General features: G+C 43.3%; 1 protein-coding gene across 1 annotated transcript; it reads right to left on the minus strand.

Annotated features, from left to right (window-relative positions):
* Window positions 1-1506: 1506 nt before the first annotated feature.
* Window positions 1507-11724, minus strand: LOC131614279 (uncharacterized). The gene is made up of 2 exons (XM_058885888.1): window positions 9853-11724; window positions 1507-1593 (listed from the first exon to the last, which is right to left on the minus strand). The coding sequence occupies exons 1-2, from the start codon at window positions 11722-11724 to the stop codon at window positions 1507-1509; spliced, it is 1959 nt and encodes a 652-aa protein (XP_058741871.1).
* Window positions 11725-12561: the final 837 nt, after the last annotated feature.

Genomic DNA, 12561 nt, shown 5'->3' on the forward strand with positions numbered 1-12561 from the left:
AGTACTTAACGATATTGGGGAGTTAGTCACTACTCGGAGACATAAGTTTAGATTTTTCTGGTCTCGGGATTATTTTGAGTATGGCACTGACCAGTATATTACCAAACTTTCGGATTTGGATGAGGATGCTCGGGGGGACTATGCTCTCCTTCAGAACTTTATGCAGGGCCTTCCTGCGGTCGCCAAGGTGGACCGCTCGAGGAAGCCTGTTGTGAATGAAGATGGGGAGATCATTAGGGAGCCGGGCGTGATCAGTATAAAGGAACTCCTGGCTAGTGGGACTGATGAGGGCGCATTTGCCTATCTGGGTATCTACCCCTCTCCCCTTTATTTTGTTATTTTAACTTGTCATTTTGTCGTTGTAGCTTTTGGTAGTGGTCTTATGATGGACTGACCCTCACGTTTTTATTTTGATTCTTTTTGCAGAGTCGATGGATCGGGCTCGTCATGAACGGATGCTCAGATAAGCCAGCAAGGCCAAGGGGATTATCAAGAAGAGTGCAGGTCCTAGGTTAGCTGCGGTGCAGAGATCCCCAGGGACGGACTCGGGCGCTTCCTCTTCCTCCCCAGCTGTTGTTGGTTCCCCAGCGCCAGCCTCTGACCAGGGTGAATCCCTGAGGCCGGTCACGGTGCTTCCTTCCCCTCTTCATCAGCAGCCGGATCCGGACGCATTGGTCCGTCACAAACGGCAGAGGGTCGAGGCCGTGGATCTGACCCAGGAAGAGGCCGATGATATCTTTACCGTCCCTTCATGCTTCCTCCAGCCCCCGTTCTTTGAGGGAGGGCCCTTTTTGACCATTCCCTGTGCTGAGTCTCTTCATATCGAGGGTTTGGAACCCTCTGTTCGTCAAGGGTTCCTTGTGCAGGATGCTTCAGCCTTGGTTCGGGTTCTTGAGATGGCTACTCTTTATGCTCGCTCGACCCCTTTGTCTGCGGAGGCAGTGAGATTTCTCGAGGAGGATGTCAAGATAAAGACTTCTGCCCTGATGGACCGAGAGCAACTGCTGAAGGAGCAGGGCGAAGAGTTGGCGTCTGTGAAGGCTCGGCTGAGTGCGAAAGAGGATGCCCTGGATGATGTGCAAGGTCAATACACCTTGCTCTCCCGGACTTTGTATGGAGCGATGCTGTCCTCCTCGGTGAGGGAGGCTTCTCGTCCCCGATCTCAGGTTCTTGCTGAGGATGAGACAGAGGAGGAGAGGGTTCTCTTGACCCGGGCGGATCTGATCCAGTACATCAGAATTTTGGGGGGTGATTGTGTAGCTGCTGCCGAGGACACCTACAATTCCACTGTGGCTCAGCTTAAATTGAAGAATCCTGGGGTGGAGTTGGTGACTGAGGGCACCGGGCCGTACCATCGTGTGGAGGGCGACCAGATTGTTTCTCCGATCTTCGGGGACAGGCCAGCGACCCAGGAAACCGAGGAAGTTCAGATGGAGGAAGGTGCTTGAAGGTTTTTTATGTTTAAGTGTTTAAGTATTGGACCTGTGAGCCTTTTGTTTTGTATTGTTATTCCGGGGGGAAGGCCCCCCATTTTGATTCTGTAAGTATATTACCGGCTCGGTCTTCGTGACCGTAGTTGGGCACATTTCCGGGCTTTTTACCCGTTTTAATTAAAAGTACTTAGTTTTTAACGCCTTTGTTTTTTCGAAGTTTGTGTGCATGCGTTCTGATTTCTTGGGTGGCGTTTTGCCAGTTCCCAAAGTTCATTAATGGCTTGTTTGTTTCCCAAGGGCTACTGTTCCTTTTTCCATAAAATGAGGTCTCATGGGCCTTCCTTTTTCATTTTTACGCAGGAATGGATGGTGCTAAGGGAGGAAAGGTTTCTTCAGCCTCGAGCTCTCGTGGAGGGAAGAAGGTGAAGGAGAAGAAGAAGGTTTCGACCAGCTCTGCTTCTCATTCTCAAGGGGCCCGGGGCCCGAATGTTCAAGCTCGGCTATCTGGCGTAAGGGTTGTGGTTGACGTTGATGGCTCCGAGACTGAGTGGGATGAAGATTGGTATCAGTATCTTCATTCGGAGGAATTTGCCCGTCGGGCGGAGTGAAGCGTTTTTCTTTTTATTTGGTGTTCGTTTTGTAATCTTCATGAATGATGAATAAAGTACCATAGTTGTGTTTTGTGTGTTTATTTTGCATATTTGGGAGGTTTGCTCGTCTATAATGTATTGATCGCCCAGTGTGTGGAACTGTGGTCGATTGTCGGGGACATGTGCCTGGCTTGTGCTGAGTCTCGGATTTCGTTGTGTTGAGCTCCGGGGCTCATGGCATGAACGGTCCCCTTGCAAGCGGGGCGTTCTGCCTTCGTGGTACATGATTACGACGGGGATGCTCGGTATTCGGGTTCCCCGAAGGACAAGGAGTCTGTTCGATTAAGAGAGCAGGCTTCTGTCGTTTCGTTTTAGTAAGAGGTGCTTGGCGCGTACCAGGTCCCACCTGTGTTTTTAGCTGTAGTATTGTTTGTTAGACGCTGGCCTAAGGATCTAGAGGGGGGGTGAATAGATCCAACACAGTTTTTCCGGGATTTTTACAGACTATAGCGAAAGCGGTTCTGAATCGACTTGCGTCTATTCCGGACCACTATTGCAAAGGGTTATATGTGTTACAAAACCACAAGATATTCGAAATTCCGGATAAGGAGATATGCTATCGAATCAATACGTGTCACAACTGAATATCAATTAACTTCTAAATTGACAAACTTTGATTTACAACGCAGTAAGGTGGATTAAGCAAATAGACAAACACTTGGTGACAATATTCAAATTGATGCTAATTCAAGATGTGGTGAATTGTGATGTTTATGCAGAACTTTTAATTCACAATTTTAACACTTGAATCATTGATCAATTTAGCAATTATACCAATTATGAGCAGAATAAAAAGAAAGATAAAAGCGATAAGAACACGATATTTGTTTAGGCAGTTCGTCGACCGTCCTTGCTACGACTACGTCTGCCCCCAATTCCAAATTGAAATTGGGTAATCTTTCATTAATGTTGAAAGTAGTATATACAAAGAAGATAACAAAGCGATAAACGATAAACCAATTATGTCGATCCTTTGAATCTTCTTCCCCCTTAATCTTGAGCAAGATCAAGGTTATCCAAGAGCTTCACTTCGATTCCCTTCTGCAGTGTCTTGATTCCTTGAACTCCCCGTTCCTCAATCGTTACACTCAGCCGAATCCTCAATGAACGCCTCTTGATAAAAACCCCCAAGAACCACCCGTCGTGGAGGACAAAACCCGCAGATTTTATTCACCAACAAACCCCACAAACCTTCACCCACTAGGAATCTTCAATTCCGTTCCATGGACGTTATCGAACTCATCACTAACCCGCAACTCAAGAATGATTATGTGTAATTGTGTTGGAGATGATGAAGAACGAAGATGAGAAGCGTTTGTGTATCTTTCAGTCGTTGGTGTGCTAGGAATAATTACCCTTGCACAATATATATGATTGCATAACAGTTAGAACCAAGAAAAACTGATTTTTGAACTTTCTTGATCAATTAGGTCGACCACTTGTAGTGCTTAGGTCGACCTAACAGAGCTTGCAGAATTTTGCTCCCAGTTAGGTCGACCTGTTGAAGGAGTAGGTCGACCAGAATCCTCTTCTGATGCATTCTGGGGACATTTTCACAGATTAGGTCGACCTAGTTGTTGTGTAGGTCGACCTAACAGGCTGGTGTGTAAAATTCATCAATTTAGGTCGACCTAAATGATGTGTGAGTCGACCTAGCAGGAGTATATGAATTTTTCTCCATTTTAGGTCGACCTGTGTTGATGGTAGGTCGACCTAACTGCTGCTTTTCTGCATTCTTCTTGTTTTGCTTGTGTTGAGTCAACCTTTAAACATATAAACATAATGTGTTGACCTATGAGTGATCAATGCTTTCTTTTCTTTAAGTTTTCTGCTACCGTCTTGTTGTTTGAATGCTTATTTGAGTTTGCCATGAATCAAAAACATCTTTGAATGTAGTCTTGTATTCACATACTCCCCCTTTTTGATGATGGCAAACCATTCGTCTAAGCTTTGGTAGTAAATGATAAAGACTCAACAGAGCTCCCCCGTACATCCAGCATCTATCTCTCAACAGGGCAATCTCTCAACAGGGCAATCTCTCAACAAAGCTCCCCCGTACATCCAGCATCTATCTCCCCCTTTGTCAACATCAAAAAGAGAAAACAAGAGAATAGAAGAGTAACAAGAGGACCATAGATAACAATGCTAGCATGTACAGTATAGTAGATAAAAGGTAGTTAATGATAGCATGAGACACATATGTGAGCAAGAGCAGTTTTTATGCATGAAGTCACTATAAGCATGTTGATTGATAGCATATTATAGTATCAATATTATTTTTTGGAAGTGAACAACAATTACGTTACCGCTTTTTCAATATGACGCCTGGCTTGATGATGAACTACCTTTATGCTAAGAAAAATGTTAGCAAGACAGATATATATATACATAAAGTAAAGAAATAATATTAAGAGAAAATAAACATAATTAGCCCAAATTAGAGATATCGAGTATCCCTAATTCCCTACGAATGTTGAAGTATTGCTCCGTTGCTAGAGGTTTGGTGAAGATGTCAGCTAGTTGCTTCTTGCTTTCTACATGTTCAAAAGTAACGTCTCCTTTCTCTACATGGTCTCGTAGAAAGTGATGCCTTATTTCAATATGTTTGGTACGTGAGTGTAAGACAGGATTTTTACTCAAGTTTATGGCGCTTGTGTTGTCGCACATGATAGGTACGCGATCAAGCTTAATACCAAAGTCAAGAAGTTGTTGCTTGAGCCATAATATTTGTGCACAGCAGCTTCCAGCAGCTACATATTCTGCCTCAGCAGTGGATAATGCAACCGATACTTGTTTCTTACTATGCCAACTTATCAATGACTTTGAGAATAGATGACACGTTCCACTAGTGCTTTTTCTGTCGGATTTGCAGCCGACAAAATCTGAATCGGAGAATCCTACCAAATGACACTCATTTCCTTTTGGATACCATAGGCCATATGTAGTAGTTCCACGTAAATATCGCAGAATTCTTTTGACAGCTTTCAAGTGAGATTCTTTTGGGGAAGATTGATATCTTGCACACATACACACACTAAACATAATGTCTGGTCTTGAGGCAGTAAGATACAATAGTGAACCTATCATTCCTCGGTATAATTTCACATCAACCTCTTTACCTTTCTCATCTTTGTCTAGATTTGTATTTGTTGCCATAGGTGTGTCAATTTCCTTTGCTTCACTCATTCCAAATCTTTTGAGCAGCTCCGTACAATATTTAGTTTGATTCACAAACGTTCCATGACTGAGTTGCTTGATTTGTAGGCCAAGGAAGAAATTTAGCTCACCCATGAGACTCATCTCAAATTCACTCTGCATAAGCTTAGAAAAGTCTTTGACAAGTTTTGCATTAGTCGACCCAAATATAATATCATCTACATAAATTTGGACTAAGAGAATATCCTCATCTTTTCTTTTAATAAAGAGAGTAGTGTCAACTTTACCTCTAGAGTACCCTTGACTAAGGAGAAATTTGCTCAAACGTTCATACCAAGCCCGAGGGGCTTGTTTAAGACCGTATAGAGCACGTTTCAGCTTATAGACATGAGTTGGATACATGTAATTCTCAAAGCCGGGTGGCTGAGCAACATAGACTTCTTCATTAATATAGCCATTTAGAAAGGCACTCTTAACATCCATTTGGAATAGTTTGAAGTCTTTAGAACAAGCATAAGCAAGTAAGAGGCGAATAGCTTCGAGACGTGCTACAGGAGCGTATGTCTCTTCATAATCAATACCTTCCTCTTGATTGTAACCTTGGGCAACTAATCTAGCTTTGTTTCTAGTAATAACACCGTTTTCATCAAGTTTGTTACGAAAAACCCATCTAGTGCCTATTACTTGATGATCTCCCGGATGAGGGACTAAGTCCCAAACATCATTCCGTTTAAATTGGTTTAATTCTTCTTGCATGGCCATTAGCCAATGCTCATCAAGTAATGCATCCTTAGCGTTTTTCGGCTCAACTTGTGAAACAAAAGCAAAATGATGACAGAAGTTACTTATCTTTGAGCGTGTTGTAACGCCCCTTGAGATGTCCCCTATTATATTGTCAATTGGATGGTCTTTCACGTTTGTCCAGGCCTTGGGAAGTTCTTCATTGTTTGAGATGCTTTCTTTTTCATTTTCATTGTGAGACTCATCTTTCTCTCTCTCAGCATCTTTCTTTACTATACTTTCATCCTCATCTTCCTTATCCTTGACAATGTCTTCAGTGGATGGACCTGCATCATTAAATGAAAGACCTTTCTCGACATATTTTGCATAAGATTCATCAAAAGAAACGTGTACTACACTTCCTTTACCAAGTATGGATCCCCGATTGTTATCTCCATAGGTGACATACCCCTTTTTCTTTGCTTGAAACTCAACGAAAAGAGATAGGTCTCCAGTCATGTGTCTTGAACATCCACTATCAAGGAACCACAACCTTTCGGCAATGTCAAGACACTTTTCCTGCAAGATTAATTTAAGGAGGGAGGTCCCCAATTTTCATTGGGTCCTGGATGGTGAGTACACAATTCGTTGCACTTAGGCAACCATTGAAATACTCCTTTAGGAACTAAAATTCTCCTAAATTTGCATTTTTCAATGGTATGTCCCTTTTTGCAACAATAATGACAGGTAATATGATGAGAATATGGAGTTTTGCTAGTTGATACTTTTGGTACAAAAGTGTATTTACTATATAAAGGAGTATACGATCTTTTGAACTTGTTTGGATCAACCGCAAAAGTCACTTTTGGTTGTAGAGCCTTGTCTAACTTGGCTTTTAGATCTCTCACTTCTTTTTGCCAAATGTGACATGTCTCACAACCAAACCATGATGTAGGATCTATTTCAACTTTGTCCTTTTGAATGTCTAGCATAGATTGTTTTAAAGCTTCCATATCCTTTTCGGTTTTCTCAACTTTTGATTCAAGATATGAAAATATTTTCTTATTTGAGGCCAAAAGTTTGAAAGCTTTAATTGCATCTCTATGTAATTCTTCAAAAGCAAGTTTTAGTTGAGAATGAGATACCTTATCTACGAGTTCAGGTTTAAGATGACTTACAGCTTTCTTTTTCTTGTTTTGATGAGCCATGAAACATAGGTTTGCTAATTCTTCTTCATCGCTTGATGAGCTTTCACTAGATGAATCACTTTCCCATGCTATGTAAGCTCTTTTAGATTTGTTATGACCTTTGCTTTGGTTCTTCCCCTTTTCTTTCTTAAGATATGGACAATCCGGTTTGTAGTGACCGGCTTTCCCACAATTGAAGCAAAGACCTTTGATCTTTCCTTTGTTGTCGTCATCTTGTTTGAGCATGTTTGATTGCTTTCTATAGTTGATCAAGCCTTTGTCGGAATGTTTTGCTCCATTTTTCTTTAGATATTTGTTGTATCTTCGCACAAACAGTCCCATTTCCTCATCATCGGAGTCTTCGTCATCACTTGTGTCACTATCCTTTGGCTCTCGTTTTGAGGTCTTGGAGCTCGAAGCTTTTAGAGCTATTGACTTCTTCTCTACCTCTTTCTCCATGTTCTTTTCTTTCTTTGTCCTTTTCTCATGCATGTCAAGGCATTTAAGATGTTGTTCATGTTCCTCTAGTTTCCCAAAAAGAGTGGTAATGTCTAAAGTGTTGAGATCATTTGCTTCCTTAATTGCTGTAACTTTGGGTTGCCATTCCCTGATCAAACACCTTAAGATTTTGTTAGTAGCAACTGCATTGGAAACAGGTCTATCAAGAGAATTTAATCGATTTTTCAGATGAACGAATCTCTTCTGCATGTTTTCGATGGATTCACCATCTTCCATGTGGAAAAGTTCGAACTCTTGAGTTAACGTATTGATCCTAGCTAGTTTGACATCATCCGTTCCCTCGTGGGCAACTTGCAATGTGTCCCACATAGCTTTAGCTGATCTACAATGGGAAACGCGATAGTATTCATCAACTCCTAGAGCTGAGATTAGAATGTTTCTCGCTTTCCAATCGTATGCATATTTCTTTTCATCTTCAGCATTCCAAGTATCTTCTGGTTTTGGAACAACTGCACCAGCTGCATTTGTCATGGTGATCTGGAATGGACCATTGACAATAGCTGTCCAGATGTTCCTATCAATTGCATTGATATGGACACACATACAATCCTTCCAATAGCCGTAGTTTTCGCCGTTGAAAACTGGAGCTCTATTATGAGCCCCTTTAGGTCCGGAAGCCATCTTTCCAATAAGTGTTTCACGTAGCACGGAATAAACCAGAGCTCTTGATGCCACTTGTTAGACGCTGGCCTAAGGATCTAGAGGGGGGGTGAATAGATCCAACACAGTTTTTCCGGGATTTTTACAGACTATAGCGAAAGCGGTTCTGAATCGACTTGCGTCTATTCCGGACCACTATTGCAAAGGGTTATATGTGTTACAAAACCACAAGATATTCGAAATTCCGGATAAGGAGATATGCTATCGAATCAATACGTGTCACAACTGAATATCAATTAACTTCTAAATTGACAAACTTTGATTTACAACGCAGTAAGGTGGATTAAGCAAATAGACAAACACTTGGTGACAATATTCAAATTGATGCTAATTCAAGATGTGGTGAATTGTGATGTTTATGCAGAACTTTTAATTCACAATTTTAACACTTGAATCATTGATCAATTTAGCAATTATACCAATTATGAGCAGAATAAAAAGAAAGATAAAAGCGATAAGAACACGATATTTGTTTAGGCAGTTCGTCGACCGTCCTCGCTACGACTACGTCTGCCCCCAATTCCAAATTGAAATTGGGTAATCTTTCATTAATGTTGAAAGTCGTATATACAAAGAAGATAACAAAGCGATAAACGATAAACCAATTATGTCGATCCTTTGAATCTTCTTCCCCCTTAATCTTGAGCAAGATCAAGGTTATCCAAGAGCTTCACTTCGATTCCCTTCTGCAGTGTCTTGATTCCTTGAACTCCCCGTTCCTCAATCGTTACACTCAGCCGAATCCTCAATGAACGCCTCTTGATAAAAACCCCCAAGAACCACCCGTCGTGGAGGACAAAACCCGCAGATTTTATTCACCAACAAACCCCACAAACCTTCACCCACTAGGAATCTTCAATTCCGTTCCATGGACGTTATCGAACTCATCACTAACCCGCAACTCAAGAATGATTATGTGTAATTGTGTTGGAGATGATGAAGAACGAAGATGAGAAGCGTTTGTGTATCTTTCAGTCGTTGGTGTGCTAGGAATAATTACCCTTGCACAATATATATGATTGCATAACAGTTAGAACCAAGAAAAACTGATTTTTGAACTTTCTTGATCAATTAGGTCGACCACTTGTAGTGCTTAGGTCGACCTAACAGAGCTTGCAGAATTTTGCTCCCAGTTAGGTCGACCTGTTGAAGGAGTAGGTCGACCAGAATCCTCTTCTGATGCATTCTGGGGACATTTTCACAGATTAGGTCGACCTAGTTGTTGTGTAGGTCGACCTAACAGGCTGGTGTGTAAAATTCATCAATTTAGGTCGACCTAAATGATGTGTGAGTCGACCTAGCAGGAGTATATGAATTTTTCTCCATTTTAGGTCGACCTGTGTTGATGGTAGGTCGACCTAACTGCTGCTTTTCTGCATTCTTCTTGTTTTGCTTGTGTTGAGTCAACCTTTAAACATATAAACATAATGTGTTGACCTATGAGTGATCAATGCTTGCTTTTCTTTAAGTTTTCTGCTACCGTCTTGTTGTTTGAATGCTTATTTGAGTTTGCCATGAATCAAAAACATCTTTGAATGTAGTCTTGTATTCACATAGTTTAAGTTTTTCAGTGTTCCAAGATCGAGCGAGTTCTTCTCCTTGCAAATTCTCTAGGTAGTATGCCCTGTTTTCTGTCCTTGCTCGGACACGGCCTTCCCATTTTGCGGCCAATTTGCCTTCTCGGGAATCTTTGTGGTTTCTTTTGAGCATTAGGCTATCTACTTTGAATTTCCGTTTAATGACTTTTGAGTCATGCCTTAGGGTGATTTTTTGCTTGAGCGAGGCTTCGCGTAAAGCGGCTCTGGTTCGAATTTCGTCGACCAAGTCGAGCTCTTCTCTAATTGCCTCGATGTTGACCTCTATTTCGAGGGGCTCTTCGGTGCGTCTTGATGGCACATGTATCTCGACGGGGATCACAGCCTCTGTCCCGTATGTCAGTCGGAAGGGGGTTTCCCCGGTGGTGGAGTGTGGGATGGTGCGATAGGCCCAGAGGACACTGTGTAGCTCTTCGACCCATCCCCTTTTTATTTCATCCAGTCTTCTTTTGAGGCCTCTTAATATTACTCGTTTAGCGGCCTTCGCTTGCCCGTTTGTTTGGGGATGCTCGACTGATGCGAAATGTTGTTTGGTTCCTAATTTCGCGACGAATTCTTGAAAACGTCCGTCGGTGAACTGGGTGCCATTGTCGGTGATGATGGCCAAGGGTACGCCGAACCGGGCGAGGATGTTTCTTTTGTAGAAGCGAAGTACGTTTAAGGAGGTGATTTTGGCTAATGGTTCGGCCTCGATCCACTTAGTGAAATAGTCGACCGCGACTATTAGATACTTGTTCTGATAGCTCCCGGTTACGAACGAGACGAGGAGATCCATGCCCCACCACACGAACGGCCATGGAGATGACAAAGACTTGAGTTCGTTGGGGGGTGCAAGGTGCATGTCCCCAAAACGATGGCACTTGTCGCATTTCTTTACGTATTCCTTGGCGTCGTCTTGCATCGTAGGCCAATAGTATCCGGCTCGGAGGGCTTTCCGGGCGAGAGATCTCCCTCCTAAGTGTTGCGAGTTGATTCCCTCGTGTATCTCTCGGAGTATGTGGGGAACCGTGCCCTCATCTATGCATTTGAGGAGGGGTATGGAAAATCCTCGTCGGTAGAGGCGATTTTCGACCAAGACGTACGAGCAGGCTCTTCTTCGGATTACGGAGGCCTCTTTGGGATCGGCGGGCAGAAGGTCGCTAATTAGGTAATTATATACGGGGGTCATCCAGCAGGACGTATCCCCTATCGCCTTTACGAGTGTTAGTGCGGATGGAGATTCAATACTGGGTTTTGGCAATATTTCCTGGATTACAAATTTGTTGCCCCCTTTCTTCCTCGTACTAGCTAGTTTTGATAGGACGTCTTCCCGAGAGTTATGTTCCCTTGGGATGTGTTTTACTTTGGCGCTCCTGAATCGGGTTAGTCTTTCTCGTACGAGGGCCAGATATTCGGCGAGGGCTTCGCTTTTGACCTGATATTCGCCTGAGATATAGGATGCGACCAGTTGAGAATCGGTGAATACCTCAATTTCCTCGGCTTCTAAGTCGTTTGCGAGGCGCAGTTCGGCAAGCAGGGCCTCATACTCGGCTTGGTTGTTGGATGTTGGGAATGAGAGCGAGAGGAATACTTCTATGAGGGTTCCTTCCCCGTTTTCTAGGATGATCCCTGCTCCGCTGCCAGTTGAGCTGGACGCCCCGTCCACGTATAAGGTCCATCTCTGGGCGTTGTTGTTTGTTATTTCAGGGAAAGCCATTTCGGCCACGAAATCTGCCAAGACCTGTGCCTTAAGGGCTCTTCTTCCTTCATATTTGATGTCGAACTCTGCAAGCTCTAATGACCAACGGAGCATCCTTCCGGCCATATCGGGGCGTGCAAGCAATGGTTTCACGGGTTACTCGGTTCGCACGACTATGGTATGGGCTAGGAAATAGTGCATGAGTCTCCGGGCCGCGGTTATTAATGCGAGTCAGACCTTTTCGATTTGCTGGTATCTGACCTCGGGGCCTTGGAGTGCTTTGCTTGTGAAGTAAATGGGTTTCTGGCCTTCCGGGGTTTCTCGTATCAAGGCCACGCTGACGGCCTCGGTGGATACGGCGAGATAGGGGTATATGATTTCTCCGGCCTCAGGCCAGGATAAGACCGGTAGGCTGGAGAGGGCTTACTTAAGATGGGAGAGGGCGCGCTCACACTCTTACGTCCATTCGAAGGCGGTTTCCTTGCGCAAGAGTTTAAACAAGGGAAGGGCATGTTGGGTGGATTTGGCCACAAACCTGGATAGTGACGTGAGCATGTCGTTTAGGGTTTGGATTGACTTTTTTGAGCTCGGGGTGGGAAAATCCAAAAAATCCCTGCATTTATCCGGGTTGGCTTCGATTCCTCTTTCTGTTAGGTAAAAAACGAGGAATTTTCCTGCCCGCACGCCGAACGTACATTTCTCAGGGTTGAACCTCATCTTGCACTTTCGGGCTTGCTCGAAAACCTTTTTGAGATGGGCGGCATGATCAGTTTCTTTTTGGGATTTGACGATCATATCGTCCATATAGACTTCGAGCATGTCGCCTATTCCCTCTTGGAACACTTTGTTCATCATGCGCTGGTATGTCGCGCCGGCGTTTTTCAAACCGAAGGGCATTACGTTGTAATAGTAGTTGCCTGATTCAGTCATGAAGGCCGTGTATTTCTTGTCTGTTTTAGCCAT

Source organism: Vicia villosa, linkage group LG6 (assembly GCF_029867415.1).
Source record: "Vicia villosa cultivar HV-30 ecotype Madison, WI linkage group LG6, Vvil1.0, whole genome shotgun sequence".
Lineage (NCBI taxonomy): Eukaryota > Viridiplantae > Streptophyta > Magnoliopsida > Fabales > Fabaceae > Vicia > Vicia villosa.

Coding starts and splice junctions, on each gene's coding strand:
- LOC131614279 (XM_058885888.1), bottom strand. CDS start 11,724: ATGGCCGGAAGGATGCTCCGTTGGTCATTAGAGCTTGCAGAGTTCGAC. Junction 1,594..9,852: donor ACAAGACTACATTCAAAGAT/GTTTTTGATTCA, acceptor ACGGGTAAAAAG/CCCGGAAATGTGCCCAACTA.